The 26,479-nt window shown below is 56.2% G+C and overlaps 1 protein-coding gene across 2 annotated transcripts; it reads right to left on the bottom strand.

Moving 5' to 3' along the window:
* Window positions 1-1,678: 1,678 nt before the first annotated feature.
* On the bottom strand, window positions 1,679-25,924 carry MIGA2 (mitoguardin 2). 2 transcript variants are annotated; one of them, XM_046676595.1, is made up of 16 exons: window positions 25,865-25,924; window positions 23,164-23,402; window positions 22,042-22,252; window positions 20,331-20,443; window positions 19,498-19,615; window positions 18,971-19,107; window positions 13,609-13,726; window positions 12,092-12,192; window positions 11,392-11,507; window positions 10,300-10,372; window positions 10,026-10,112; window positions 6,073-6,171; window positions 5,602-5,736; window positions 4,712-4,765; window positions 3,922-4,038; window positions 1,679-3,691 (listed from the first exon to the last, which is right to left on the bottom strand). In XM_046676595.1, the coding sequence occupies exons 2-16, from the start codon at window positions 23,257-23,259 to the stop codon at window positions 3,485-3,487; spliced, it is 1,782 nt and encodes a 593-aa protein (XP_046532551.1). In that variant the 5' UTR covers window positions 23,260-23,402; window positions 25,865-25,924; the 3' UTR covers window positions 1,679-3,484. The 2 variants fall into 2 exon arrangements, with proteins under 2 accessions (XP_046532551.1, XP_046532543.1); XM_046676587.1 differs by lacking the exon at window positions 25,865-25,924 and adding an exon at window positions 25,711-25,823.
* Between the last annotated feature and the right edge of the window lie 555 nt (window positions 25,925-26,479).

Genomic DNA, 26,479 nt, shown 5'->3' with positions numbered 1-26,479 from the left:
CTGCCTGCATCAACGTCGCTCTTGGCCCACTGGCCAAAGCAGGTCACGTGGCCAAGTCCAGCGCTGATATGGGAGAGCATTATCCAAGGACGTGATGCCGAGAGGCATGATTCCTGGGGGCTGTGATTCTAATAGTCCACTGTCTGCCATGGAAATAGGCCAGGGCTCCCCTCGGGCCTTCCCAGCTGTGGTCCCTGGGATTCTGGGCTTCCTGAGACATCTTGTTATGCTAGAAAGGAAGTGCTTGAAGACTGATGGGGGGGTGGGGCGGGGTAAAAGGACCCAGGAGCCAGCTCAAATGGGCTCCCACTGGCCAAGTTGGTGACCATTTGAGCATCGGAATGATTGTAACTAACTCTAAATATCGAGTAAATGAAAACCTGTGAGTCCATCGTGGTACTCAAAAAATAAGGGGAAAAACTCACTGCAGAATGCTACTCAGCAACAGAGAATCAAAATACTGGTACGTGCCATAAAATGGACAAATCTCAAAAACAGTATTCTATGTAAAGAAGCCAAGCACAAAAGACCACATATTCTGTGATTCCATTTACAGGAAATGTCCAGAAAAGGCAAGTCGAGAGGAAGCAGACTGGTGGCAGCCTGGGGGCTGAGGGATTCACTGCAAACGGGCACAAGCCGTCTTTCCAGGGTGGCGGACATGTTCTGGAACTGTGTTGTGGTAACGGTTACACCCCACTGTAAGTTTACTAAAAAAAAGTCATTAAAGTGAGTGCACTACACGGCATACAGATTAAACCGTAATAAAGCTGCTTAAACCAAACACACTTATTTGCCAGCATTGGTAGTGACTCTATCAGCTTGTGTCTCTAAAATTGGGCGATTAGAGCATTTACCCTTTTTAGGTGGAACGGGAGTCCATCTCTAGGTGACCAGGAAAAGCTCTTCTTTTCAGAATCCCAGCAGGTATTAGAGAATTGTTGATCAATTGTTTAGGTGTGAGTACGGTATTGTGGTTATGCCAGAGAACTATCTTGTTTGTAAGATCTGCTTGTTCAAGTGTTCAGGGGCGAAGTACTACCTGAAACTTACTCTAAAATATTTTACAAAAGAAATATCTACAAGAAAGAAATATGGCAAGATGTTAATTACTGACTTGAGGTGTTGGTTTTATGGGTGTTCTTTATGTAGTTTTCTTGCTAACTTTTCTGTACATTTAAAATTTTCAAAGTGCAGATGTTTTTAAAAGTACCTTTCAAATAAACTTTGTGATGTCCGTCTGCCCGTGGAAACACTTGAAGATCTGGCAGGCTCGGATCTGCTCTGTTCTGCCTGTGCCAGCCCCTCAGTGGCCCCTGGTCCAAGCCCTGCATCTTACAGATGTGGACATGGAGGCCCAGGGAGGGGCGACCTCGCCTGGATGCCACCTGAGCTGGATCCGCACCCAGGCTGCCCATCCACATCTGTGCCCTTGAGCTCTGCACTGGCCACTCCCTCCCCTCACCCCCCATCCCCAGGGGCCCTCCCTGCCTAGGGACACGTGGACCCTGCCAGGCTGCCAAGTGGCACAAAGTTGACTCACAGCCCCCCACCAGGCCACCTTCAACCTTTGTCCTGGAACTGCCACCAGCCGCACCCTCGAGAGCGGGTCCCCAGCTCTGGCCCAGGAAGCAAATGGCCCCACGTGTTCCCAGCAGCACAGCAACATGGAAGGAAATCTTTTAAATCATTTATTTGACTCAAAGTCGACGCACACAGGCTCTACTATACAAAAGTTGGAAGCGGCAACAGATCGCGTGCCAGAGGCAGTGCGTGGGCGTGTAAACAAAGATGAAATGAAAATGCCACTTCTGTGTGATTCGGGAGCAAATCAGAGCGGGCCGGAGTGCAGGCCCAAGATTACATTCACAGCGCAGGGTTAAGTGCAAATGAGCGGAATGTCGGGATGAAGGAAGGCCACCCTGGGTCCCTCCTGCCGGGAGGCTGCTCCCTCCTCGGCACCCATCAACCTCGAAGAGGTGGGTGGGAGACAGAACCAGCATTAGTGCACAGCGGTCCTCCAGTCTGGGGAGGGGAGTGGGCTGAGAGATGGTGGGCCCCGCCCAGCATCACCCCTCCCACATCCCCTCTCCCACTGCCCATGTGGGCAAGCTCGCCGACCCCTGGGGCTCCTTTGCCATTCAGGGCAGACTGATGGCCAGTCCTCCAACTCCAGAGTTTGAGGAGCCAGGAGTCTCTCTCTCTCATAGCCCTCTCAACCTAGGAAGGGGCAGAACCTCAAAATAAAGTGTTAAGGCAATAAATAAAACATCTCACCGCAGGTGAAAACACTGAGAGAAGTGCATCTGCAGGGCTGACAAACCCTTGGCACAGGGACAATGCCCACGACCCTGTCTGCAGCAGCGAGGCAGGCTCCACACCGCTGCACAGCTCAGAGCATGTGCCCGAGAGCATTTGTGCGTCGAGTTGAAGGCAAAGTGCCAGGAAAGTTTCTTGTCCCAACGAGGGCTGGGGAGCTGGGCCAGCCACTTACATCCCTGATCTCCCCTCACATGGTACCCGGGCCCCCTCACTCCTGGGGCCACCACTGATGGCAGCACAGGTGACGAGCCTGGGATGACCCCTGGTCAGAGCCCCCAGCTCAGCGCCTAGCACCACCCGGGGAGTTCCAGGTTCAGAGAGGAGGTGGGTGGGGACGGGAGGACCAGCCCCACCTCCTCCATCTTTGGTGGTGGCAGAGGTGGGAAGATAAATGAGAATCTTTGGCAGGGCAAGGGAATGTCAGGGGACAGCCTCCTGGTTTGGCGCTTGGGTTTGTCAAGGGTCCAGTCCCTGCCCAGACGTGAGCACAAGGAAAGCAGGTCCACCTCTGGAAAGTCCAGGCCTGCCATCCACCACGGTGCCCCCCAGCATCACTCTCTGGAGTTGCAAACTCTCTAAGGTGGTGGCAGGGTTTGGGGGGCCGTCAGGACTGGCCAGCCAGAGGCTTAAATTCTGACTGTCCAGCCCAGGTTCCTTCTAGCTCAGAACATCCATAACCTTCACCACAGAGCCCTGCCACCCCCATCTTTCACCTCCACCTTCCCAGCCCCGCTTGTCAGCAGCCCTGGGGTGGTGGGAGGTTTTAGGGTCCCACGCCCAGGGCATCCCAGCTCTGCCGGTCCCAATTGTCACGACACCTTCTCCTCTCTCTCGCTACCTTCCTCTCCCACAGGCCCCACAGGCCAGGTCCAGCCTCTGCCTCCCCCAGGGACACCTGAGGACAGTCAGGCAGGCCCCAAGGGGCTCCATCCTTCTCCAAGGAAGTTTGCCCTCCAGGCCTTGGGGGCTCCCAGATGACGGGGGTGGGGGGGACAAGGTGAGGGGCAACTGCCCTTGGCCACCACAGCCTGGGCTCTGCCACTGCTGACGGCCATGGCCACCCGGGCCCTTCAATGCTGACCCAAAGGAGGGGAAGAGGCAGCCTTCTCTCAGCCACATGGACGAGGCCCCAGCAGCCCTGCTCCCCGAGCCTGCGCCGCCACTACTGCAGCTCGTCCTGGGGCCCGTTCTCGCGGGGAAGCACGCCGTTCAGGCCCACGCTGCTGGCCGCTGGTGCCCCGAGGTAGCCCAGCAGGATCTCGCTGCGGCGCCGCGACAGCTGCAGGATGTCATCCGCCAGCGCCGGCACCGATGTGTAGCGCACGTTGTCCAGGTCGAACATGTCCCTCAGGTACTGCACGATCTGGTGCTGGGGACAGCACTGGTGTGGGCCCAGGCGAGGCCCTGCCCCCCCGCACCGTGTCCTCCCGACCAGCCAGAGCCCCTGGGGAAGGGGCAGCACACCCCCTGCAGGCACCCCCGCCCAGCCCTTTCTGGGAGCAGCCCCAGGCCCTGGCTCCACTCCTGGCACCTCGCGGAGCTCCTGTCCCAGGGCTCGGGCAGAGCTGGGGAACAGCCGCCGCCGCGCTCCCTGCTCACCTTGAAGAAAGCACAGACTTCAGAGAGCTGGGGCTTGGGTCCCAGGAAGCCGAAGGCGAGGACGGGGCTAACGCACTCCGATACGGAGTAGAAATGGGAGATGAAGCCGTTGGGCACCTGCGGAGGGCGCGAGGTTGAGCGGGGACCCAGCGGGGAGAGGCGGCCAGGCCCTGGGGTCGTGTTAAGAGCTGGGCTTCACAGGGAGGCCCGGCTCACTCACGCCCTGGCTGGATGACCCCGGGCAAGGAACTGGGGCTTCCGAAGCCCCGGTTTCCACCTCTGCACAACAGGGTATCCATGGGTCTGCTATGAGGACTGCCCGAGGAGGGGTCCAGGGGGCTCAGCTCAGGAAGTGCCCGGGGCACGTGGCAGTGGCAGTGGCAGCTGGTATCAGCATCAGCTGGGCAGCAGCGCCCGGCTGGCAGAGGCAACATGGATGGCAGCCAGAGACGCAGCCAGTGGCCGCCTGGGAGTGCAGATAACAGCAGCCTGATGGGTGGGAGGGGGCTGCTCTGCCTGCCTCAGGGGCCTCCCCCCCCCACCCCGCTGCCCCTGCCAAGCCAGCCAAGCCAGCCGCCACTCCTTTGCATGCGCCCTTCCTCCCTCTGACAACACCCTTCCCCCCTGGGCTCAGCAAGACCTCCCTGCACCAGCCCCATTCCTCTGCCTCCCCCCCCCCACCACCCCGCCCCAGATCAGGGGCCAGCACATGCAGAATGGAGGTCAGCTGAGCTGGGCACCACACCTAGGGCCAAGCACGGCCTCCCCAGGGACCCTGTGGGTCACTCACCATCAGCAGCCTCCTCTTGGCTTTCAGGACTGACCAGCAAGCAGTGGCCAGGGCCTAAATCAAAGATGGGACCCCACCGGGTGTCAGAATAACGGGCCGAGCCTGCAGCCCCTACCCATCCCTCAGCCCCAGACCAAGCCCTTACCCCAGCTCACCCCACCCCAGCAGGAAGATGGGGCTTGATGCCTGAGCTCTGCTGTTTCCCTCCCCTCGATCAGGACTCAGAAACACTTAAATCTGAATCTTGACTCCAACTCTTACTGCTGTGGGTCCCTGGACTAGCCACTTAACTTCTCTGGGCCTCAGTATCCTCCTCTGTAAAATGGCCATATCCCGGCACCCCCACCTCCTTCAGTGTTTGTGGGGATCCATGGTTACTGCCTGTAAACTGCCAGTAAATGACCAGCACCCGCCCCCCCCCGCCGCCCCACCAATGCTCCCATGCCACACAGCATAGCTGCCCGAGTGGCACACCTCCCCGGTGGGGGCCCAGCGCTGGATGCTCTCCTGCTCGTCCTGTTTTCTTCCCCATAGTTTAACTTAATTTACTAGGATGCATTAAAATTGAAGAGAATTCATGCCAGCACAGAATGAGTCGAATTAACCACTCGGTGAAACCATAGAACACATGGAAAACGCACAGCAGGCTGTTCGACACTGGTGCAGAGGAGAGCAGTGCGATCCCCTGAAGCTTCTCCAGGGCACCCGCCTGGTCTGCCAGGCCCTGCAGCCCCAAATCACAGCAGGGAGGGAACCTGCCCAGGGGTGACTGCTGCCTGACGGTGGGGAGCCCTGGTGCCCAAAGCCAGGGACGGAGGGAAGCGGGGTCCAGGCAAACACATGGGGTCACCTGAGTGTGTGTGCACTTGGGAGTGGGGGCAGCCACCCACCGTCTCCTTGAAGCTGTCCGACAGCCAGCGGTTCCTGAGGACAGCAAGCACCGAGGACGGGGGGTTCTCCAGGTCCTCGAAGGCGTCCATGAGGATGAAGTCCAGCACGATGTCGAAGAAGCTCATACACACCACCTGTGGGAGGGAGGGGCAGTCTGAGGCCCAGAGTGCCCGAGCTGCAGGGCGCTGTCGGATGGGAAGACTGAGGCCAGAGGAGGCTAGGGCGTGTAGGGGCCTGGGTGGGAACACACGGCTGAGCAGACACATCTCTGCTCTGCAATGGGGGCAACCGGGGCCATCTCCCTCCCAGCCTGGGCCCAGGCAGGGCAGCAACTTGGGGCTTGTAGCAGTGATGGCACCATCTCAGAGCCCAGAATCAAGGCAGAGCTCAGTACAGGCACCCCCTTCCTGATCCAGGATCTCCGCTATGAGGGACCCCAGGATGCCAGGGCGCAGCACAAGCCAACCCACCCCACGGCCCTCCAGCTCCAGCCGCGTGGTGGCCCAGGTCTCCGGGCGCAGGGCGTAGCTCAGCATCTCCTCGTAGCTCTCCAGGAAGCCTTTGGGGCTCTGTGGGGAGAAGCACAGGCTCTTCTGGTCATGAGAGGGGCCCAAACCCCGTTGGACTAGATGCACAGGGACAGGCTGGCCCACGGATGGAGGACACGCCAAGGCAAGGCCAGGGCCTATCCCTGAGCAGCAGCCGTGGGGAAAACGAGGCAGGAAGTGTCCCCTGCCCACCTCGCTGTGCCTCTGCAGAGACCAGGGCATGTCTGGGAGAGACCCAACACCAGGGCGCATAGCAGTGTCTCAGACCAGCTCGTGACCGAGCCCCGCCTGCCTTCCAGAAGATGTGCACACGCCACAGCGTGAGCTCGCTCTGGAAAGATGCGTGACGACATGAGCCCAGCAGCCAAAGGTTCAAATCTCCATGACCTTGGACCTCACTGGTGAAACAGGAGAAGTGACAGCCCCATACTCAGAGGGCTATTCCGGGGGCGTTGATGAGCTCATGAGGTAACACCATCAGCCCAGCACCTGGACCTAAGCAATGAACAGCGTGTCAGACAGCTGCTGCTAGGGACTAAGTCTGTCAGCACGTGGGACGAATCCTTCACTCTCTGAGCCCATGAGGTTTAGCTGGGGCTTATGACAGGATCTGCAGACGTGCATTTATGGACACGAGGAAAGCCAGTATGTGCCAGGAACTGTTCTAACACGGATCAACCCATTTAATCCCTACGGTCCTACGAGGGACGGTCCAGATTACACCCACTTTACAGATGAGAATACGGAGGCTTCGGGAGGTCAGGGAAGTGCCCAAGAGCCAGGAAGGGTGGAGCTGACACAGAAGAGCACAGGCGGGTTCATAAAGAACCACGGGCGGAGGAGATGTCAAACAGATGTACACCAAAATGTGAACAAGATGGGGATGGGGACAATTTGTCTTTCTTTCCTTTTACTCTTTTGTACTGTCATAGTTTTTTCTGCAATGAGCATGAATCATTTTTGTACTCATTAAAAAAAAAAAAACTATTTTCATTAACTTTTAAAGAGAATTTGCTAGGATGACCCCGGGGCTGTGCCTTAACCTCTCCGACCCTGTTTCCTCATGTGTAAATGATGACCACGATGACGATAAGGGCTGCCGCTTCTGAGGGCTGCTGAGCATGTCTGACATCATCTCACAATGTCCCTGGGACACACCTGTTCATACATGAGGAGACCCAAGCTTGGAGAGCTTTCACGTCTGGCTGTGGACACACAGTGAGGAAGTGGGCCAATTCCACAGCTCCAGGGCCTGGGCGCTGCCCACAGAGCCAGTCCTCCCAGACCGCGCCTGCCCCAGCCCCGCCTGCCTGGAAGGACCCAACAGGGCGCATCCATGACCACTCCAGTCCCAGGGCTTGGCGCAGGCTCTGGCACCCAGGAGCCACTACACAGCCATTTGAACTTCTTCTTGATTTCTTTCCTTTTTTTTCTGAGGAAGATTAGCCCGAGCTGACATCTATGCCAGTCTCCCTCCACTTTATATGTGGGCTGCCGCCACATCATGGCTGATGAGTGGTGTAGGTCCACGCCCGGGATCCAAATCTGGGCCGCTGAAGTGGAGTGCGCCAAACTTAACTACTACACCACAGGGCTGGCCCGTCTTCTTGATTTTTTAAAGATTTTATTTTTTCCTTTGTCTCCCCAAAGCCCCCTAGTACATAGTTGTATATTTTTTTAGTTGTGGGTCCCTCTAGTTGTGGCATGCAGACACCGCCTCAGCGTGGCCTGATGAGCAGTGCCATGTCCATGCCCAGGATCGAACCGGCGAAACCCTGGGCCACCAGAGCGGAGCACGTGAACTTAACCACTTGGCCACAGGGCCGGCCCCTCTTCTTGATTTCTTAATAAAAATGAAACCTAAGTCCTGCCCTGGGCGGAGGCCCGGAAGAGGCAAGTCTCGCCTCTGGACCCCTGTGGGAGCAAGCGCAGAGAGCGAGCGGTGTGCTGCGTGCCCGGCGCCCACTGCAGCCCCACGTTCCTGTCCTTCACTCGTCCGTCATTCACCCTCCTGGGGCGGCCACAGAGGACAAATAAGGGCACAGCCAGGGCCAGGCTGACCTGGGTTCAGACCCCGGCTCTACCTCTCCCTTGCTCAGCGACCCTGGCGAGGCCCTTTACCTCCCCAGGCTCAGCTTCCTTATCCGCCAGGCAGAGGCTGTGGTCAAGCTGAATGAGCCACGGGAGGTACGGAAATGCGATAAAGTGCGGGCTCCTTGCTTGGTGGGGAGCAGCTGCGGAGAGAACGAGCATCAATGTCTACAGAGCTCTGCCCTGGGCCAGGCCGTGGGCCGGGCACACGCCTATGCCAGGAATGCTGTGGGCCCGGCCCTTGTGGAACTCAGTCACGAGGAGAAGCACACGGTGACCCGCAAGCAGGACACGGGGTGATGGGGCCATGTTAGGTGGGATGAGCACAGGGGCTCTCGGGCCCGAGGGGATGAATCAGGCGGAGCCCTCCCGGGGAAAGAGACGGCTGGTGGGGACTCAGAAGATGGGTGACCAAGGAAGGGGCAGGGGGGGGGACTGGGAGCTTCTAGATACTGGTATATGTTCCTCTTCCTAATGTGGGTGCAGGGTACACAGGGGTTCATCTTTTTATTCATCAAATCCTACAGATACACTTTTACAGTCTCTTATGTATATTTTATAATAAAGTTGTTAACAATAATAAAAAAGAATTGAAGAACAGTGTTGCAGGTGCAGAAGAACCAGCACATGCCAAGGCCCCAATTGGAGACACAGTCTCGCGAGGCCTTTGGCCTGGGCAGGGCAGAGCGCACAGAACAGCAGCTGTGGCACGAAGCTTGGTCTGCACACCAAGGGCAGCCGGAGCTGCAAAGGAGGGTTTCAAGCGCTGGGTGACGAGGTCAGAGGTGCACTTTGGAACCACTGCTCCAGCATGTGGGGAGAAGGGACTCAGCGGGGAGAGCCGTGTTCAAGGGCTTTACTCGAACCCAACCCAACAAAAGAAACACAAGCGGCTGACAAACACGAAAATTCACGTGACCTCATTAATGATCAAAGAGATGTGGTGCAATGGATAAACTAAAGATTTAAAAGATTACGAATACTCAGCATCGGCCAAGATGTAAAGAGACACACTCTCATCCTGCTGGTGGGGACGTGAGCTGTCAAAGCGTTTCAGAGGGCAAACCAGCAAGATCTGGCAGCCTCTTAAATGTCTGAGCCCAGGACCAGTTATTGCCACATTTCAGGCTTTGTCCCACGGAAAACCTCACAGGTACCTTTAAAGAGCTGTAGAAGATTATCATAGTGGTGTCTGTGATGAGGAAAAATCAGACACAGTCCGAATGTCCATCCACAGGAGAACCACATAAACCACAGGCAGCCACCCAACGGAATACCACGCAGTCAGTAAAAGTAACTGCTTCTCCCGATGTGGAAAGATGGACAGAATCTACTCTGACACAACAAAATAAAGCTGCAGACCAGTCTGGAGGGCACACACCGAGCTCTGGAAATTAAATAACGATGTTCAAGGATTCGAGTCCATGAAAGTGCGTGGAAGGGACATGTCAGACTCCCTGACATGGGAGTTTTGGCGCAGCGGCTCCCTCGAGCAGGACCTATGGTTTGCATTTCATGGTCGGTGAATTTTGTAAAACTGCGTTATGTTGTGATCAGAAATAAAAAGCAATACAGATTCACGTTTTTCTAAATCAGCACAGGAAGAAACCCCGACGCTTTCCCATCTCCCTGACACCCACAGGAGGAAGTCCAAGCTCCCCAGCTGGATTGCAGTTGGGCTTTTTTTTTTTTTTTTCACAGAACCAAATAAAAGTTAAAAAAATAAAAATAAAAAGGCGAGGAGGGAAGAAAAGCTGAATAAAGGGAGCCCGCAGCCCAGCTACCTTCTCAGCCTTGGTCATCAGGCCCGTCACCATCTGCCGGCCGACCTCCCCAAAGAAATGCTGGTTCCTCTCGTCTTCCAGAAGGCCCTAAGGAAGGGGGGAATGAGCACTGGGCTGGCGGGCCCCAGAGCCGATGGGGAGGGCAGTAGAAGGGGCTGGGCGGGTGACCCATCTGCCCAGAGGAGCCAGGTGTGGGAGCAGGCCCGGCGGGAGACCTGTGTGACCGCCCCCAGTGCCGGCTCCATCCTCCCCAGGCGGCCTGGACCACGCGCACCTCAAAGGCCTGCCGCACACAGTGGAGCTTGGCCAGAAAGTCCTGGTCACTGTAGCAGCCCAGCAGCTCTGTCCTGAGGGGGAAGTACAGACAGTCACACCATGTGGGCCCCGCCCAGTGAGGCCCCCATGAGGGTCGGGGGGAGCCCTGGGTGGCCCTGCCTTGGCCTGGCAGTGTGACCTCAGACAGCTGCCTGCCCCCTTCTAGGCCTCAGTTTCCCCCGAACCAAAGGCAGAGGCTGACTGGATGCTCTCTGAGGAGGACATGTCGCCTCAATGGCATGGGGCGGAGCTGGCAAGTCTGGTCACTGGGGGTGGGGCTGACCTTGGCCTCCTTTCAGCCTCAACCAGCAAAAGAACCTCATGGGTAAAAGACCAAAATGGCTAAACTGTTGCCAGCTGGCAGGACGCCAGGGCAGGGGTCACTACCCACTCTGGGCTGGGCTGGCCTTGCCGGGCAGCTGGAGGCACCCTGGCCTGGCTCCCCTGTAACCAGATCACCAAGGCTTCACCCGGGGCTCTCCGCCATCTTCACTCAGGGAACTCTAACCACACGCTTACGTTTGGAGTCATGACCAAAAGCCGAATTCTGAGTGTCAAATCATACAGAAGAACGAACATAAGATGCATAAGAGCTCGAATCTACCACAGGTGAGAAAACAGGCTAGGAGAAGTTAGGTGACTTGTCGAGGGCCACACACCACCAAGTGGCAGAACGTGGAGAGAGTCAGGGTCTGTGTGTCCCTGGATCTGGCTTCTGGGCTGCCGCTGAAAGCGGTGTATGGGGACACAGGGCTTAGGAACAGTGCCCACTGTGTTTCTGTGGCCGGGCCTCTCTGAGAACTCAGAACAAGCACCAACTATTGTTATTTTATTAGTTAATTCTATTAATTTGTCACTGTTAATGCCACAGCCGCCTGTCTCGGCACTCCGGGGCATCTTAGGCTCCCCGGCTGAGCAGGAACGGCGGCCAGCCTCCCACAGCCCTCGGCCAGCCTGGCCCAGCTGCGTCCTCAGCAGCAACGCTGGCCTCTCCGGCCTCCTCCAAGGGGGCTGGGGCCCACCCCGCCTGCCTCCTTCCCCACATGCTCACCTGAGGGTCCGGCAGAGTACCTTGCCCTCCTTCACCAGCTGCAGGGCCTCCTCATAGGCGGCGGCTGGCCTGGAGAGTGGGATCGGGTAATCTCCGACCTGTAGGGACTCGAAGAGCTGGGGGAGGGTGCAGAGGAAGAGGAAGAGGAAGAGCTCGTCAAAGCCTGTGTCAGCAGCATCCCAGGGGGTGAGGGCGTCTGCCCACCTCTCAGACGGGGTGTCAGAGGGAACTGGCCCAAGAGGCAGGAGGCCTGGGTTCGAGTCCAGCTCTGGCCCTCAGCATCCCCATCTCCAGGGCTCCTTCCTGAAGGGACCATGTACTGGACACTCGGCCACATCCTCCCACCGCAGACTGGGATGGCCAGGTGGACACAAGTGGCCATGGCAGGAGTCTAATGCCAAGCAATGGACACATGGTCTGGAGAAGGGATAGCTCAGCGTGGGCTGGAGCCAGTGGGGGCAGGGACCCCTGCCCTCACCCACAGGTCCTACAGCCCCTGGCTTCTCAGGCCTCTCTGTCCCCAGCAATTGCATTGAGTCCCGGGGGGAGCAGCATTTGGTGACTGCCAAATTCTGCTCCCGTCAGAGGAAATGCCTTCACGTTCCCACAACCCAGTGCTCACCAGGAGGGTCAGAGGGTCGCCAGGGGCCTGGCCTTCACTCCACTCCCTCCCTCTGCACCCATCCCCCCGCCCTGTCACCTCAGTGGCGGAGAAGAAGGAATCCTCCGAGGTCAGGCTGTCCTCATCGTCCACGCGTAGACGCAGCGAGCCCTCGGTCAGGGGCAGCATGAGGGTCCGCTCTGGGAAGGCAAGAGAAGGGCGGAACTGAGACTCCCCAGATGACCGAGCTTTGCGGAATGCACATAGCAAAGTCCACTAACGCCCAATTCTGGGGCGGACGAGGCTGCCGACGGCAAAGCTCCCATTTACGGGGCACTTGTGCAGGAGGACTCTGGGCTCAACGCCTCCCAGGGATGACCTCCTCCCATCCTACGACATCCCTGGAAGTGGGCACAGCTACGTGTGGAAACAAAGCTGCTGAGGAGACCTGCTCACAGCCACACCACTGGACCATGAGGCCTCGTGGCCCCTGAGCTCTGAGGAGCAGACTCCTTTTTTTTTTTTTTAATTGAGTTATTGATAGGTTACAATCTTGTGAAATTTCAGTTGTACATTACTGTTTGTCAGTCATGTTGTAGGTGCACCACTTCACCCTTTGTGCCCACCCCACCTTTCCCCTGGTATCCACTAAACTGTTCTTAGTCCATAATTTTAAATTCCTCTGAGGAGCAGACTCTTTCATGCTGTGTGGCCCTGGGCAAGTTGCTTCCCCTCTCTGACAAGCTGAAACTTAGCCACTGACACCAAAGGGCTCGAGGGAGTCCACAGGCCACTCACTTGGCATCATCCCCACGCAGTCAAGGGCTGGGGGTGTGGGACTTCAAGGGCATTTAGGAAAGTTTTGTCGAACAAACAAGCAGAGGCCACCACCTTGAACGCCCACCAGCCTTCTCTGCCAAGTGGGGAGGTCAAAGGAAGCAGGAGTCCTCCAATAGGCAAAGTCACTCAGGGACAGGTCGCGGGAGGACATGTCACCTTGGCCAGCCCTTGCTGGGCCTGTGTCCCCACTGGTAGAAACAGAGAGCTGGACACTCAGGGTCTAATGTCGCCCCCTGGGGCTGACAGCACCCAGGGAAGGAACCTGGAGTAGCCTTCAGCGCACAGGGTCTGGCCCGCCACAGGCACCAGACAACACGGGCTGTTCGGCCGAGTAACTTCATTTCCTCGTAGCGAGGCCATGCCGCTTTCCCTCAATGGGACGGACACAGCAGGACTTGTGATCTTGGCCCTTTGGCCTGCCTTGGGCTAATCTCCATGCAAGCCGTCCCTTCCGCCTGCCCCGTGCCTGCAGGACAGGGCTCAAAACAAAAGGCTGGGGCAGCTATCGGGGAGATGTTGACACACAAACCCCAGGCCTGCTCCCAAGGCCATGGGGCAAAGCACACTGGGGCCTCATGCCAGCTCTGCTCCTGCCTGCCTCCTCTGTCCCTTGAGGGGCCTCGGTTTCCCTGTCTGTGCCCTGAGGCCCTGGATCAGACAAGGTCCGAGGGCCCTGGGGATCCCGGTTTGCTTGAGGCACTGAGGGAGTCACACCCTGGTTTTCCCACTGCCCCCGTCTGCCTCCACCCCGCCGCCTATGCCTGGGCCCAGCTCACCGAGGTCTAGCAGCATGCTGTCGGACGGGAAGGTGGACCCAAACTCCTCCTGCAGGTGGTAGGCCCGGCGCAGCAGGGACTCCAGCTTCTCCGCAAACTCCCTTCGCTGTGACTCTGGCTACAGTTAACACAATGACCGTCACCCCAGGCCCTCCCAGCTCCACGTGCTAACCGCCCCTTCCCTCACCAATGATGGGGGCCTAGCCCCTGGGGACAGGGGAGAAGGTTCTGGGGTCCAGCAGCAAGAGCAGAGATCTAGACCCGAGCTGCCCAGGACAGGATTCACCAGCCACATGTGGCCAGGGAGCACCCAAAATGTGGCCAGTTCCACTGAGATGTGCCGTAAGCATAAATACACACCAATTCGAAACAGCTCCAAAAAGAGACAGAACATAAACTATCTCAGTGATTTTCCATGTTGATTACAGGTTGAAACGATCATATTTGGGGTATACTAGATTAAATAAGATATATTATTCAAATTAATTTAATCTGTTTCCTTTTGCTTTTTATTGTGGTCTCTCGAAACTTTTATTTATTTATTTATTTATTTTGAGGTAGATTAGCCCTGAGCTAACTGCTGCCAATCCTCCTCTTTTTGCCGAGGAAGACTAGCCCTGAGCTAACATCTGTGCCCATCTTCCTCTACTTTATATGTGGGACGCCTACCAAAGAATGGCTTGCCAAGTGGTGCCATGTCCATAACCGGGATCCGAACCAGCAAACCCCGGGCCGCTGAAGCAGCATGTGCGCACTTAACCGCTGTGCCACTGGGCCGGCCCTCTAGAAACTTAAATGAGATGTGGGGCTTCCTGCTGAACAGCACTGTTCTGGACCCACGCAGACCCGGGTTCCGACCTTGGCACCACCAGTTCTGAGCTGTGTGACCTCAAGCAAATAACTTCCCCATTCAGAGCCTCAGTTTCCTTATCTGTTAACTGAGATAAGAGTGCTTACTCCCTGGGATTTCAGGGAAAACACGAAGGAGATAAGAGACGCAAAGTCCTTCACACAAGACTGGCATAGGGTGACAATCAGAACGTGTTAGCTATTACCGTAATTCCTGTACTTGTTACTATAATAAGGGAGCAGCCAGGAGCCCAGAAAGAGCTGGGTTCAAACCACGCCACTGCTATTAACCGTGCATGCTTGCGAAGGCACTGCACCCAGGCTCAGCAGCCTGTCCCCTTGGTGACCCTTGCTGCCCTCTGCCTCCAAGTCAAGGCGTGGGAAGAAGAGGCCACTGCTGCTTTGAACCCAGGAGCTTCTGGGTTGAGGGGCCAGGCAAGGGCAGGCCCAACTCTGTTTTCCGCAAAGGCTGCCAGATGCTGCACTTGCAGGTAACCAGACCCCAGGGAGGAGACCAGGGCTGGCTGGGGCCCGAGGCCACTGGGGAGAAAGAGCCGGAGGAGCTCAAAGGGGCCGGTAAAGATGGAAATGGCTGCCTTTCACTGAGCTCTTGTCCTGGACCAGGCACCTCGCTGTCAGCCTCACGGTTGCCCTCAAAGGGGGGTATTCTGTGACCCCATTTAACAGAGAAAACTCAAGGAGGTTAAGAGGCTGCACCCACCCAGCTAGAGCCTGGCAGAGCTAGGATTCGACCCCAGGCCCAAGGGACCCCAGGCATACTGGCCACTTTGCTCAGTTCTCCAACAGGGCCAGACTGTGTCCCACGTGGCCTGGAGAGCCTTGTCCCTTGGGCAGAGATCTGCCAGCTCTTTCTCTGTGAAGTGACTTTGTTAGGGAATGGTTTCTTAGATATGACACCAAAAGCACAAATGACAAAAGAAAAATAGATATACTGAACTTCACCAAAACTAAAAACTTCTGTGTTTCAAAGGACGTCATCAAGAAAGGGAAAAGACGGGGCTGGCCCCGTGGCCGAGTGGTTCAGTTCTCGTGCTCCGCTGCAGGCGGCCCAGTGTTTCGTTGGTTTGAATCCTGGGTACGCACATGGCACTGCTCATCAAGCCACGCTGAGGCAGCGTCCCACATGCCACAACTAGAAGGACCCACAACGAAGAATATACAACTATGTACCGGGGGGCTTTGGGGAGAAAAAGGAAAAAAAAGAAAAAGAAAAAAAAAGAAAGGGAAAAGACAACCCACAGAATGGGAGAAAAGATCTGCATATCCTATCTCTGATAAGGGATTTGTATCTAGACTATATAAAGAACCCTTACAACTCAATAATAAAAAGATAAATTACCAATTTAAAAATAAAGCAAAGGATTTGAATAGACGGTTCTCTAAATAAGATATACAAGTGGCCAATAAGCACATGAAAAGATGCTCAACATCATTAGCCATCAGGGAGACACATATCAAAACCACAACGAGACGGCTAGACACATCCACCAGGATGGCTAGAATCAAAAAGTCAGATAACAACAAGTGTTGACGAGGATGTGGAGAACTGGAAGCTTCGTGCACCGCTGGTGGGATGTGAAACAGTGCAGCTGCCTTGGAAAACAGTCTGGCAGCTCCCCAAAATGTGAAATATAGTTACCATATGACCCAGCAATTCCTCTGCTGAGGATATATTCAAGGGAATTAAAAACATATGTCCACACAGATACTTGTACATAAATGTTTGTAGCGGCCAAAAAGTGGAAACAACACAAACGTCCATCAACTGATGAACAGATAAATAAAATGTGGTCGACCCACACAACAGAATATCATTCAGCCATCACCAGAAACAAAACAGGGTCCCACACACCAAGGATGAACCCTGAAAACATTAAACTGTGAAAGGAGCCAGTCATAAAAGGCCACACACTAGATGATTCCACTTATAGAAATGTCCAGAACAGGCAACTCTATAGAGACAGAAAGTAGATCAGTGGTTGCCTAGGGCTGGGGTGGGGGATGAAGGAACGGGGGCAGTGACTGCTAAGATTATGAGATTTCTGTTTGGGGTGATGAGGACGCTCTGAAATCGACTGTGGTGGTGTGACGTATTCACGTGACTCTGACTATGCTAAAAGCCACTGACTTGCACAACTTAACCTGCTGAATGTACAGCATGCGGGTTATATTTCAATGTGAATTATATTTCAACAGACCTGCTGAACAACGTTTAGCAGAGAAAAATGCCTGGAAGGATACAAAGTGGTTCTGTCTGAATGAAGGGTTACAGGCATCATAACGCTGATGACAAAGCTCATTCACTGAGCGCCGACTAGGGGCCAGGATCACACAGCTGGTACCCTGTCCCGTGGAGGACACCAGGGCTCAGGGAGATGGAGGGCCTTTGCCCACGTGACACAACCATGAGCTGTCTGATTAGAGCCCGGGTGCTTTTGTTCTCCTCTCTTTTCTATTTCTGTAGTTTTCACTACTCTAGGAAGAATATTTAATTGTTTTCACAACAAGAAAGACAACGGAAGTTCTATAATTTTAAGATATAGCATCAACAATACATAGAACGTTTGCAGCCAAGCCACCTGCCCTCTTCTCGCTGCCCTGATGCACCCCTGCAGGCGCCCGTCGTCTGCCCACAGGCAGAGGTGACCTGATGCAGCTGTGCCCCCGGGCGCTGAAGGCTTTGTTGAGCCCCAGACGCTTCCTTCACGTCCACAACCACAGTGGTCATGCCTGGGTGACAGGCCTCTGAGCTAATGCCCCCAGCACACACACCTTCAACTCGTTACTGGCTGTACCAGGCATGCCCCCACTCCCGTACTGCAAACTGTGTTTCCCAGATCCCCTGCCAACTGGCCCCCGGCCAACAGAGGCACAGGTGGAAGAAAGAAGGCCGGGGATGGGGGGTGTGGGTAGGGACAGGCCATGACAATTCTCCTCTCCTTGTCCTGCCTCACACCATATCCCTGCCCCCACCCACACACCAAGTGGGGACAACCTCTGCTGGTCAGCCTGCATCGTGGTGTTAGCTCCCACAAGAGGTCCCTGGCTCCTGAGCGCTGGGCACACCCTCGCCAGCCCTGGGCCTCTCAGTGACTCCCTCACCTGTGCAACCAATGACCCAGATTCAACGCCCTCCTTTTTCAACACCTGAAGTTGTTCCCATTTCCTGGCCAGTCTCGGACTGACTCTCCAGATACTGTCAGACTGCTCCCCAAAGACGTGTCCCCACATTTGACCTCGCTCCAGCAGAGGACAGGAGCTCAAGGGCTTTTGGGGTTTTTTGTTTGTTTGGGTGAGGAAGAGTGGTCCTGAGCTAACACCTGTTGCCAATCTTCCTTTTTTCGCTTGAGGAAGATTGTTACTGAGCTAAGATCTGTGCCAGTCTTCCTCGATTTTGTATGTGGGACGCCACCACAGCACAGCATGGTGAGCAGTGTGTAGGTCTGTGCCCAGGATCCGAAGCCATGAACCCTGGGCCACAGAAGCAGAGTGCGTAGACTTAACCACTATGCCACCGGGCCGGCCCTGGGGGTATTTTTTAATACAAAAAGTATAAAGAATAAAATAGAAACAGCCCACAATACCACCACCTACACAAACCCTGCCTAGAAGCATGTGCTTGAAATTACAGAAGTCAAACAGTAAAGAAAGACTGAAACGTACAGAGGAGTAAAACAAAAGCCTGCAGACCCTGTCCCCACAGATCAGCACTAATAATTCCCGTGCATCTGCCCAGAGGAAAATAAAAGCGTACACACACCCCAGCAGTTACCAACAGGTGCCCATATGCGCGGATGTGTTTTCAAAAGTGGACACACTCAGGTCACACTACAGACATGGGGCATCTTGCTTCCTTCACTTAACGATACATCAGTGGAGAAAGCAACTGATCAGCCCACCCAGCTTTCCCTCAGCCTTTTAACGGCTGTGTAGTATTCCAGACACTACTGATGGGCATTTAGATGGTTTCCAGCTTTTCATGTTTTCAACTATTACAAAACAATGCTTCAGTGAACACCCATCCTAGGATATATATTTGATGTGCTTTTGACAAAAATTTTTTATTTTAGCTTTTTTACTTTCTTTCTTTTTCCTGATATTGAAATAAATGTTCACTGTAGAAAAGTTGGACGGTGCCAAAAACTGTGAAGCCAAGATCGAGGCCATGTGAGCCACTCCACTAAGGACACAGCCACTTCCCTCTGGTCTTTCCTGAAGGCAAGTATGCCTCAGAGTCGGGACCAGGTGTGAGCACCATTGCCGTTTATGGAATAATTACCCAGGGCCAGGATGTGCTAAGCATGTTACAAGAAAAGAATATTTCACTTGCCTGGATCGACATCCTCGCCAAGGGGAACCCTCACATGCAAGAGGACAAGTGACTGGCTGGCAGAAGGCAGGGCTGCTGGCCGGCCTCCCAAAGTCTGGCTGTCCCTCTGCCATGCCACCTTCTCCAGGGCGGGGAGGAAAGACGCAGGGGAGGACCACCTACCTCGGACATCGCCTCTGAAGCAGTCTCGGGGTTCCGGAGGTTGTCCCCGGGTGTGGGGGTGCTGCCACTGTCCCCTCTCTGCCCCACACTCAGAGCCTGCTCCCACTTCTGCAGGGCCTCCTCGAACAGCTCCATGCCTGAGCACGGGCAGGGAGAGAAGGGAGAGTCAGGCCCCCAGCAGACGGGGAGCAGCTGGGCCCCATACAATGTCACTCAAGACGGGGCTCAGAAGAGCGAGGAGGCAGGAGGGCCCCAAAGGACAAAAACGGGCAGGACCATGTGGGCTGGGTCCTGATCACGTTTTCAGGGCAGGTCAGTCTACAGGCCTTCACTCAGACCAGATCTGCTCCTGGAGAATGGCCCCGTCCAGAAATGGCTGGAAACCACTGAATGGGGGTTCTGGGGCAGGTGAAGGGTTTGCAAAGCAGCACCTGGGGAAGTGTCCTGAGCCTGACCTGGCTCTGGAGGAGGCCAGTCCTCCCCACCCCGCCCCAGGAGAGCCCTGGGGCCCGCCTCCTGGCCTGTACCTTGCATGTAGAGGCTCTCGGCATTGCCGTCACTGGTGGTCACGGACTCCTCCATCCCTCTGGCATCCCATGGTCCCGAACTCGCAGCCATGGGGCTGGATGAGTTCACCGCCACCGTCTGGGCGTCAAGCAGGGCAAGAGGTGAGGGCTTCCCAGACCGTTTGCAGGACCTCTGAGCCTCCCCTACTGCCTGACCACATGCCACACGCTCTCTCCAAATACTACCCCTGAAGCTAGCCCCCCGCCACAGCGGCCAAGCCCTCAGAACAGCCTGGTTCCACTGACAACTCTAAGCACCTGACGACACCTCACAGAAACTGCCAGCTGTGGGCTCCTCCAGGACAGGAGCCACCTCTTGCTCGCCTCTGGGTCCCCAGGGCGGTGCCTGGCTCACAGCTGGCACTCAGTGCTTGCTGAATGAATGAATGACCAGCTGAGTGAATGAGCCAAAGCCATTCCCCATGAGAAAATAAATGTCCCTTTGTCTTATTTATCTCTACATCCTCGGCACCTAGCAGAGGCCCTGGCTCGGAGCAGGTGCTTGCTCAATGTCTAACGAATGAACGAACGCATGTACTTTATTCCTAGACAGTATCTTACCCAAGAGACCATCAGCTTCTCTCCTGCACCTCGCCCCCTTCCTCTCACCGAGGCCTGGCACTCAGAGAGTGATCAAGGACAATCTCAGAAGGCACAGATAGATGAACGAACGGCTGAGAGGCTGAATGACTGAAATCTCTTATCCCATCTTCCTACCAGTCCATTAGCCCCCTGAGGCCAGAGACTGAGCCGAGGCATGACCGGCACCCTGGCGCCCTCCCCAAGGTCCTCACCGAGGCCAGGCTGTGGGAGGACCCTGAGTGCTTGCTGGGCCCGATGGAGGAGATGCCGCTCAGAGTGTCGTTGCTCTTGCTGCTGGGGCTCTGCACCCTCCGGCTGGAGTAGCCTGTGAGGAACACGAGGGCAGGGGTCATGCAGGCTTCCACCCAGCCTCTGCACAGGCCATTCCCCGCTCCGGGCCACCTCCCTTCCTCTTCATCTGGGGACCTGTCCTGACCGTCGAAGTCAGGGTGACGACAGAGCACCACAAGCATATGCACTCAGAAGAAGAGCGCTGGCCCCTGCTTGTCGCCCTGCTCGTGACCAAACATCCCTGTCACCCAGCACAGGGCCTGGCCCGGAGGAGGGGCGCCGACCTGCTGGGCTGAGGCTGAGGATAAGGTCCGGCTGCTCTTGCCTCCTCCTCACTCGGCCTCCCCCGTGTTGCTGACTGAGTGACCCATTTGGAATTCTCCTCCTTCCAAAACAGGATTTGAGGCAACAACTTTTTTACATACTCAAAAGATTTTTTACAAGTGAGAAACACAGGGAAGGGAAATAAGGTGAAAGCAGAGGTGGTGGTGGTCCAGGGGAGGCAAGCACGAGGCTGGTGCGGAAATGGCTCCAGGTTTCCCGGGCGCCAACACCACACGGAAACCCGGCCACACGCACGTCTCTCAACTCATCGAAAACTTCTTTCCCTAATTATAAAGAGAGAACTTCCCTTTCGCAATGACAATTCACAGTTAAAATTCATTTTCACTAGGGGAGACTTCTGCTTCTTAAGACAGGTTTCTCCCAAGAGGAGAGCGTCGGTGAAGCCCTCGCCCTGGAAAGTGATCTAGACACAGTCAGGCGGGGCACACACCGCGGGGCCAGGTCACAGCGTTAACGGGGCCACAGACGAGCATTTGTTTTTTTGTTTTTTGTTTTAAAGATTTTATTTTTCCTTTTTCTCCCCAAAGCCCCCTGGTACATAGCTGTGTATTTTTAGTTGTGGGTCCTTCTAGTTGTGACATGTGGAACACCGCCTCAGCATGGCCTGATGAGCGGTGCCATGTCTGTGCCCAGGATTCGAACCGGCGAAACCCTGGGCCGCCAAAGCGGAGCACATGAACTTAACCACTTGTCCACGAGGCCGCCCCAGGGCCACAGAGGTTTTAAAGCCACGCCAGCAGACACAAAACAGATCAGCATCTGCGCAGGCTCAGGGGGCTGCACAAAGCGGGGGCTTAAAGCGTGATAGAACAGTCTTCGACTGTGGTGGTGATTATATGACCACACGTGTTCGTCAAAGCTCATGGAACTGTATGCCAAGAGGGGTGACTCTTACTGTATGCAAAGCAAACCTTACTTTAAAAAAAGAGGGAGATGAGGAAAATACCATCTGGCCCAGGAAACTTGGGCCATTCCAGCGCCCGAGCCGGGGCACTTCCCTCCCTGGACAGAGGAGCTGTGCCCCACCAGCCCTCTCTGGACCCGGGTGCTCCCAAAGGGTCGTCTGATAACAAGAACAACCGTCACCGACGGAGATGAGCATTGGCCACATCACCCACCAATCCTTACAGTGACTCAGAGAAGGAGGTTCTGCTGTCACCCCCACTTCACAGATGGGGCGACCACGGCTTGGAGACAGAATGTCACTAGCCCAAGACCCCACGGTTAACAGGGGCCCAGCTGGGAGGTGACTCCAGGTCAGGCCCTTCCCCACCACCTCACACCTACCTTTCTTCACCGACGGGACCTTCCTGGCCATGAGGATGGGGAGGGGTACTGTGCCCAGATGCTCGCCTCCCATCTCGGGGCCGACCTGCTTCTTCCTCCGCCGTCGCCTCTTCAGCTGGTGGGCGGCCAGGGCCAAGGCCACAGTCCCCAGGGCCGTAGCAAAGAGGACCTTCCGCAGGCCTGGTGTCAAGCGCAGCTGCGAGAATGCAGACTGCAGGAGAAGCGGGAGGCAGCTGGGTTCCATCTTCCCCAGAGAGCCCCGAGGCAGGCCGAGCTGCCCTGAGGAGCGCCCAAGGGGCGGGGACGCATCGGGCACTTGGGGCTACTTGCTGGCCAGGAACCATGGAGAGGGAACCACCTCGACAGGGGGGACCAGGCCAGCCCCTCTGAAATGTGGACCACAGCAATGTAAAGAGGGGCACTGGGGACGGCAAAATGACAATGCCAAGGAGATTGCATCTGGGGTCCAGCAGGTATCTGAACACCATCAGCCGTGACTCTAACAGCTCCAGCGACTGAGCACCCGCTATGCCAGGCACTGCACCAGGATTTTACTGTGCCACCTGTCTGAAGGCCTGGGACCTTCCAGGTGAGACATCTGACGCTCACGCAGATTAAGACACATGCTCAAGGTGACAGAGCAACAGAAATCGAACCCAGGCTGGCTGACCCCATTTCTTAACGACTCCTCGAAGACGATGACATTCAACATTCACTCCACCCGGCAGTCTCATCCTACCATTCGCTGCTCCTCCCTCGCTCTCTGCCTGCTGGCCTGTGAGCCCCCGGGAGGGGCTGCATCCCTCAGGGCCGAACTTCAGGAAGTGTCGAGAGGCCTGGTCAGCCACAAACATTTGAGGTTGGCAGGAAGGGCTTTATTGTCCCCTTTTATAGACTGAAAAACTGAGGTCGAGAGTCACAGGACCGTGGGTGAAGACTGGGCTCGGGGCCCCAGACTCCTAACCCAGCCCTTCTCACTCTGATCAAAGAGGAGACACCGGACACCTGGGAGAGCAGGGAGGGCCCAGCTTTCTCGGATGCTGAGGGAGCCTGGAGGACTGGCTCAGTGTTTCAGGGACCAGGGGTGTAGAGGACGAGACCATAGCCCACCCCAGTCTTTACCTGCCCAAACGTCGTGTAGAGGAACACGGGGATCTCGGCCACCGTCATGGCCAGGGCCTGGATCACGGACATGCCCTCAGTCCTCCGGAATGCCATGGCAGGACAGCACCCCAGGCAACAGCCCTCGGGGCCGAGAGCTTCCAAGGAGAACGTCTTCACCTGGTTGCTGGCTGGGTCCCGGGCACCATCCACACCGCGAAAGGACAGCGACACACATACCAGAGGCTCCCTCCACAGAGCTGAGAGACAGACGACCAAGTCAGACACAAGGATGTGCTCCCGTGAGCAGAGAAACGCACACAAGAGTGCTCTGGGAAATGAGACGGAAGCAAGCCTATGGCTGGAATGCCAGGCCTGCAACCAGGCCCCGGCCCTCTGCACCCGCCAGCAGAAGGCACTCTGCACCCTGCGCCCTGGGAGCAGAAGGCAGCGTCTCTGGCACGCTAGCCCAAGAGTGCACCCCAGGCCTGGAAGACGGGGCTTTCTGCCACGCTTTCTCAGTCTTTTCAAACCCATGGCCCATGTGCCAAACAAAATCTCAGGCCTCCCAAGGGTCAGGCCCCTGATGAGAATCATCACCTCTTTTCCACTTCCCAGGAAGCCAAGAATGCTTTACTTCCGGTAGACTGTAGTACGAAAACAGCAGGGTATTTCCTCAAATAATAACAACCACTACACATTATGTGTGTATTTCTTGCTGAGTTCTTTACGGACATTATTTCACTGAATCAGTACAATTCTGTGAACTACTTGCTATCGATCTCTCCCACCCCCTATGCCTGCCAATTTCCAACGAGGAAACTGAGGCGCAGAGAGGCTAAGTCAGGCATCCAAAGTCACACAGCTGGAATGAGGTGGAGTCAGGACTTGGACCAAGATCTCCTGGACTACTCCCCTTTTCCTAACCTGAATATGGAGCAGGAAGTGGCAAGCCCCTAGCAGAACCACCAACTACAAGGGCAACTTTGCCCTGGGGCCTTCTGAGACCCCCAGGGTACCCCACTGCCCCATTCCAAGGCCAACAAATGGCCTTCACTGACCAGTGGCTTGACTTCACATAGCCCAGTCCCCAAGATCCTACAGGGCACCAACCAGCAACCGCCACCACCAAGGCCGAGGATGCCTTCAAGGTTTCCTGGGACCTCAAGCGGAAGGAATATGCAGCCTGGGACAGACCCTTTGTACCCGGGATGGCTGCCAAAGTCACTGGACCAGCACGAGAAATGGCTTATCCCCAGTGAGAGGGAAGGATGGACAATCCTATTAGCGTAGCTCTAGGGCTGAGCTGTGTGTGTGTGTGACGGGGGTGGCAGAGAAATATCCTAGGGCTGAGGAATCTGTTATGTTGTCAAGGGTGGGGGACATCTTGCCAGGAGGCTGCAAATTGAGCTAAGTGACCTCCAGGGTTCAGGGCCCAGGTTAAAATCATAAGCCACCCCTCTCACTCTCCCAGCCTGGCCCAGGCCTCAGAACATCCAAGATCAACAGCCACTCTTTCCCAAGCTCTTACTACAGGCCAGGCTTGCAACAGGCTCTCCACAGAGGATTTCGAGTCTAGTCACTGACAGAACCCTCGCAACAACCACTGTTTATGATGGGGAAACTGAGGCTCTGAGAGATAAGCGACCTGACCGAGGTCACTGAGTAAATGGCCAAGCTAGGATGTGATCTCAGCTCCGGGAGACCCCAAGGCTGTGGTGTTTCCCCTGAGCTGCCAGCTACAACTGCCACGTGTGCCTCCGTGCTGCACCTGAAGGACTTCTGCACCCTCCAGTGAGGAGCCCACGTGAAGGCGTGAAGATGGTGAGCCGGGGCGGCCCGGCACCTGTCTGCAGGAGAGGGAAGAGCGCTCTCTGCTGGACCGACTTCGAGGAGAGCGGCAGGTGTAAGGTGGCAACACCCATCCCCAAGCCTGCTCCAAGCCGGGGACGGATCCAGAGCCAGCCCAACCGTGCCCTGTTCATCCCCCTGGCATGATCCAGAGAGAGGGCTCCACATCTTCTCCGCAATAAGAAGCCCATGGATATGTTCCCCACCTGGTGCCCCAACCTGGGCAGTGGTCTTTCCCGCCATATAACTTCGGGCAGGAACCTCCTCATTCCACCCCCACCATGGCACTTACAACACCCCCAGCCTGGATGCCCACACTTTCCACCAGCCCACCTCCTCCCTTGGCCTGGACAACCCCCTTAATGACTCTGGCCTGAGCAGCCCCCCTTTCTGCATTGACCCCAGCAACGTCCCCAGCCCGGGCACTCCCTTGAGCCACCCTCTGCCCATTCCAGCCTGGACACCTCACCAGGCCGACCAAGTCAGGCACGGGGCACTCCCGAATTGAACCTCAGCAATATCTTTGTCTTCAGAATCTGCTCATTCCATCCCAGACGTCTCTTTGCGCAGCCCCGGGTCAAGCCCCCTCCTCTCCTGCCCCCGAACACCAGAACATCCTTGAGGGTCGTCCGATCCCCGCAACGTTCCAGGCCCGCATCTCCTCACTGATCGGGTACCTTCTCCTTCCACCTTTCGCGCCGCCCACGGCCCGGGTACCTGCTCATTCCAATGCGGGCCCTTCCAGTCCGGCTGAGCCCGGACACCTGCGCGCCCACCCAGCGCCTCGCGTAGGCCCGGCTCCCGCCCGCCGCCAGCCTCACTCCCGGCGCCTGCCGCGCCGCCTGCCCGCTCGACCCGGGCCGCCACTCACCCGGGATCCCATCGCTGCAGAAGGGCAGCGTCTCCTTCCCTGGCGCCCGCGCAACCAACCTCGCGGGCCATCGAGGGGCGTGGCCTCACGAGGGGCCAATCCCTCTTTGGCCAATCAGCGTCTCCGAACCGCCCCGCGCTGCTCCTGCCTCGGACCAATGGGGTGGGTCACATGACCAATCTGGTCTCGCCTCTCGGCGCTCTCTGCCCCGCCCCCTAAGTGCGGTTGAGGCGCGGAAGTGCTATTTTCTCTCCTATGATTGGCCATCGGGATTAGATTGACACGGGCGGCTGAGCGAGGCAGGGCAGCTAATCTTAAACGGACTGAGACAGAGCAACTGGGTTTGGAAGGGGCTTTGTGGAAGGAGGTGGCGGCGCTCTGCGCCCTCTTATTTGGCTCCCCGATGCCTACTGGTCCCCACACGGACAAGTCCTTCCCGCTCTTCAAGCGCCCATTTTCAAATACCCACAGCATCCTCTTAAAGCCTTGCCACTCTCCATCTTCTTCTGGAGGCGTTCGCAAAAGTGCCTTGTCTCCCCTACCAGACATTGTGTCCCTGAGAGCTGGAGTGAAGTGACTCAAATCTGACCGCCCAACTGCCTGACACCAATCACT

The sequence above is a fragment of the Equus quagga genome, chromosome 1 (genome assembly GCF_021613505.1).
Source record: "Equus quagga isolate Etosha38 chromosome 1, UCLA_HA_Equagga_1.0, whole genome shotgun sequence".
NCBI classification, from domain to species: domain Eukaryota; kingdom Metazoa; phylum Chordata; class Mammalia; order Perissodactyla; family Equidae; genus Equus; species Equus quagga.
Note: the sequence above shows the minus strand (reverse complement) of the source record. Positions and strands in the feature narration are given on the sequence as shown.

Bases quoted from the DNA above. Each gene is read 5' to 3' on its own strand.
- MIGA2 (XM_046676595.1), bottom strand. From the start codon at position 23,259: ATGGCATTCCGGAGGACTGAGGGCATGTCCGTGATCCAGGCCCTGGCC. The intron at 6,172-10,025 runs GTAGCTGGGCTG...TTCTCCCCACAG, and splicing joins TGATGACCAAGGCTGAGAAG to AGCCCCAAAGGCTTCCTGGA. The intron at 4,039-4,711 runs GTGAGTGACCCA...CGCCCTCCGCAG, and splicing joins CCAAGAGGAGGCTGCTGATG to GTGCCCAACGGCTTCATCTC.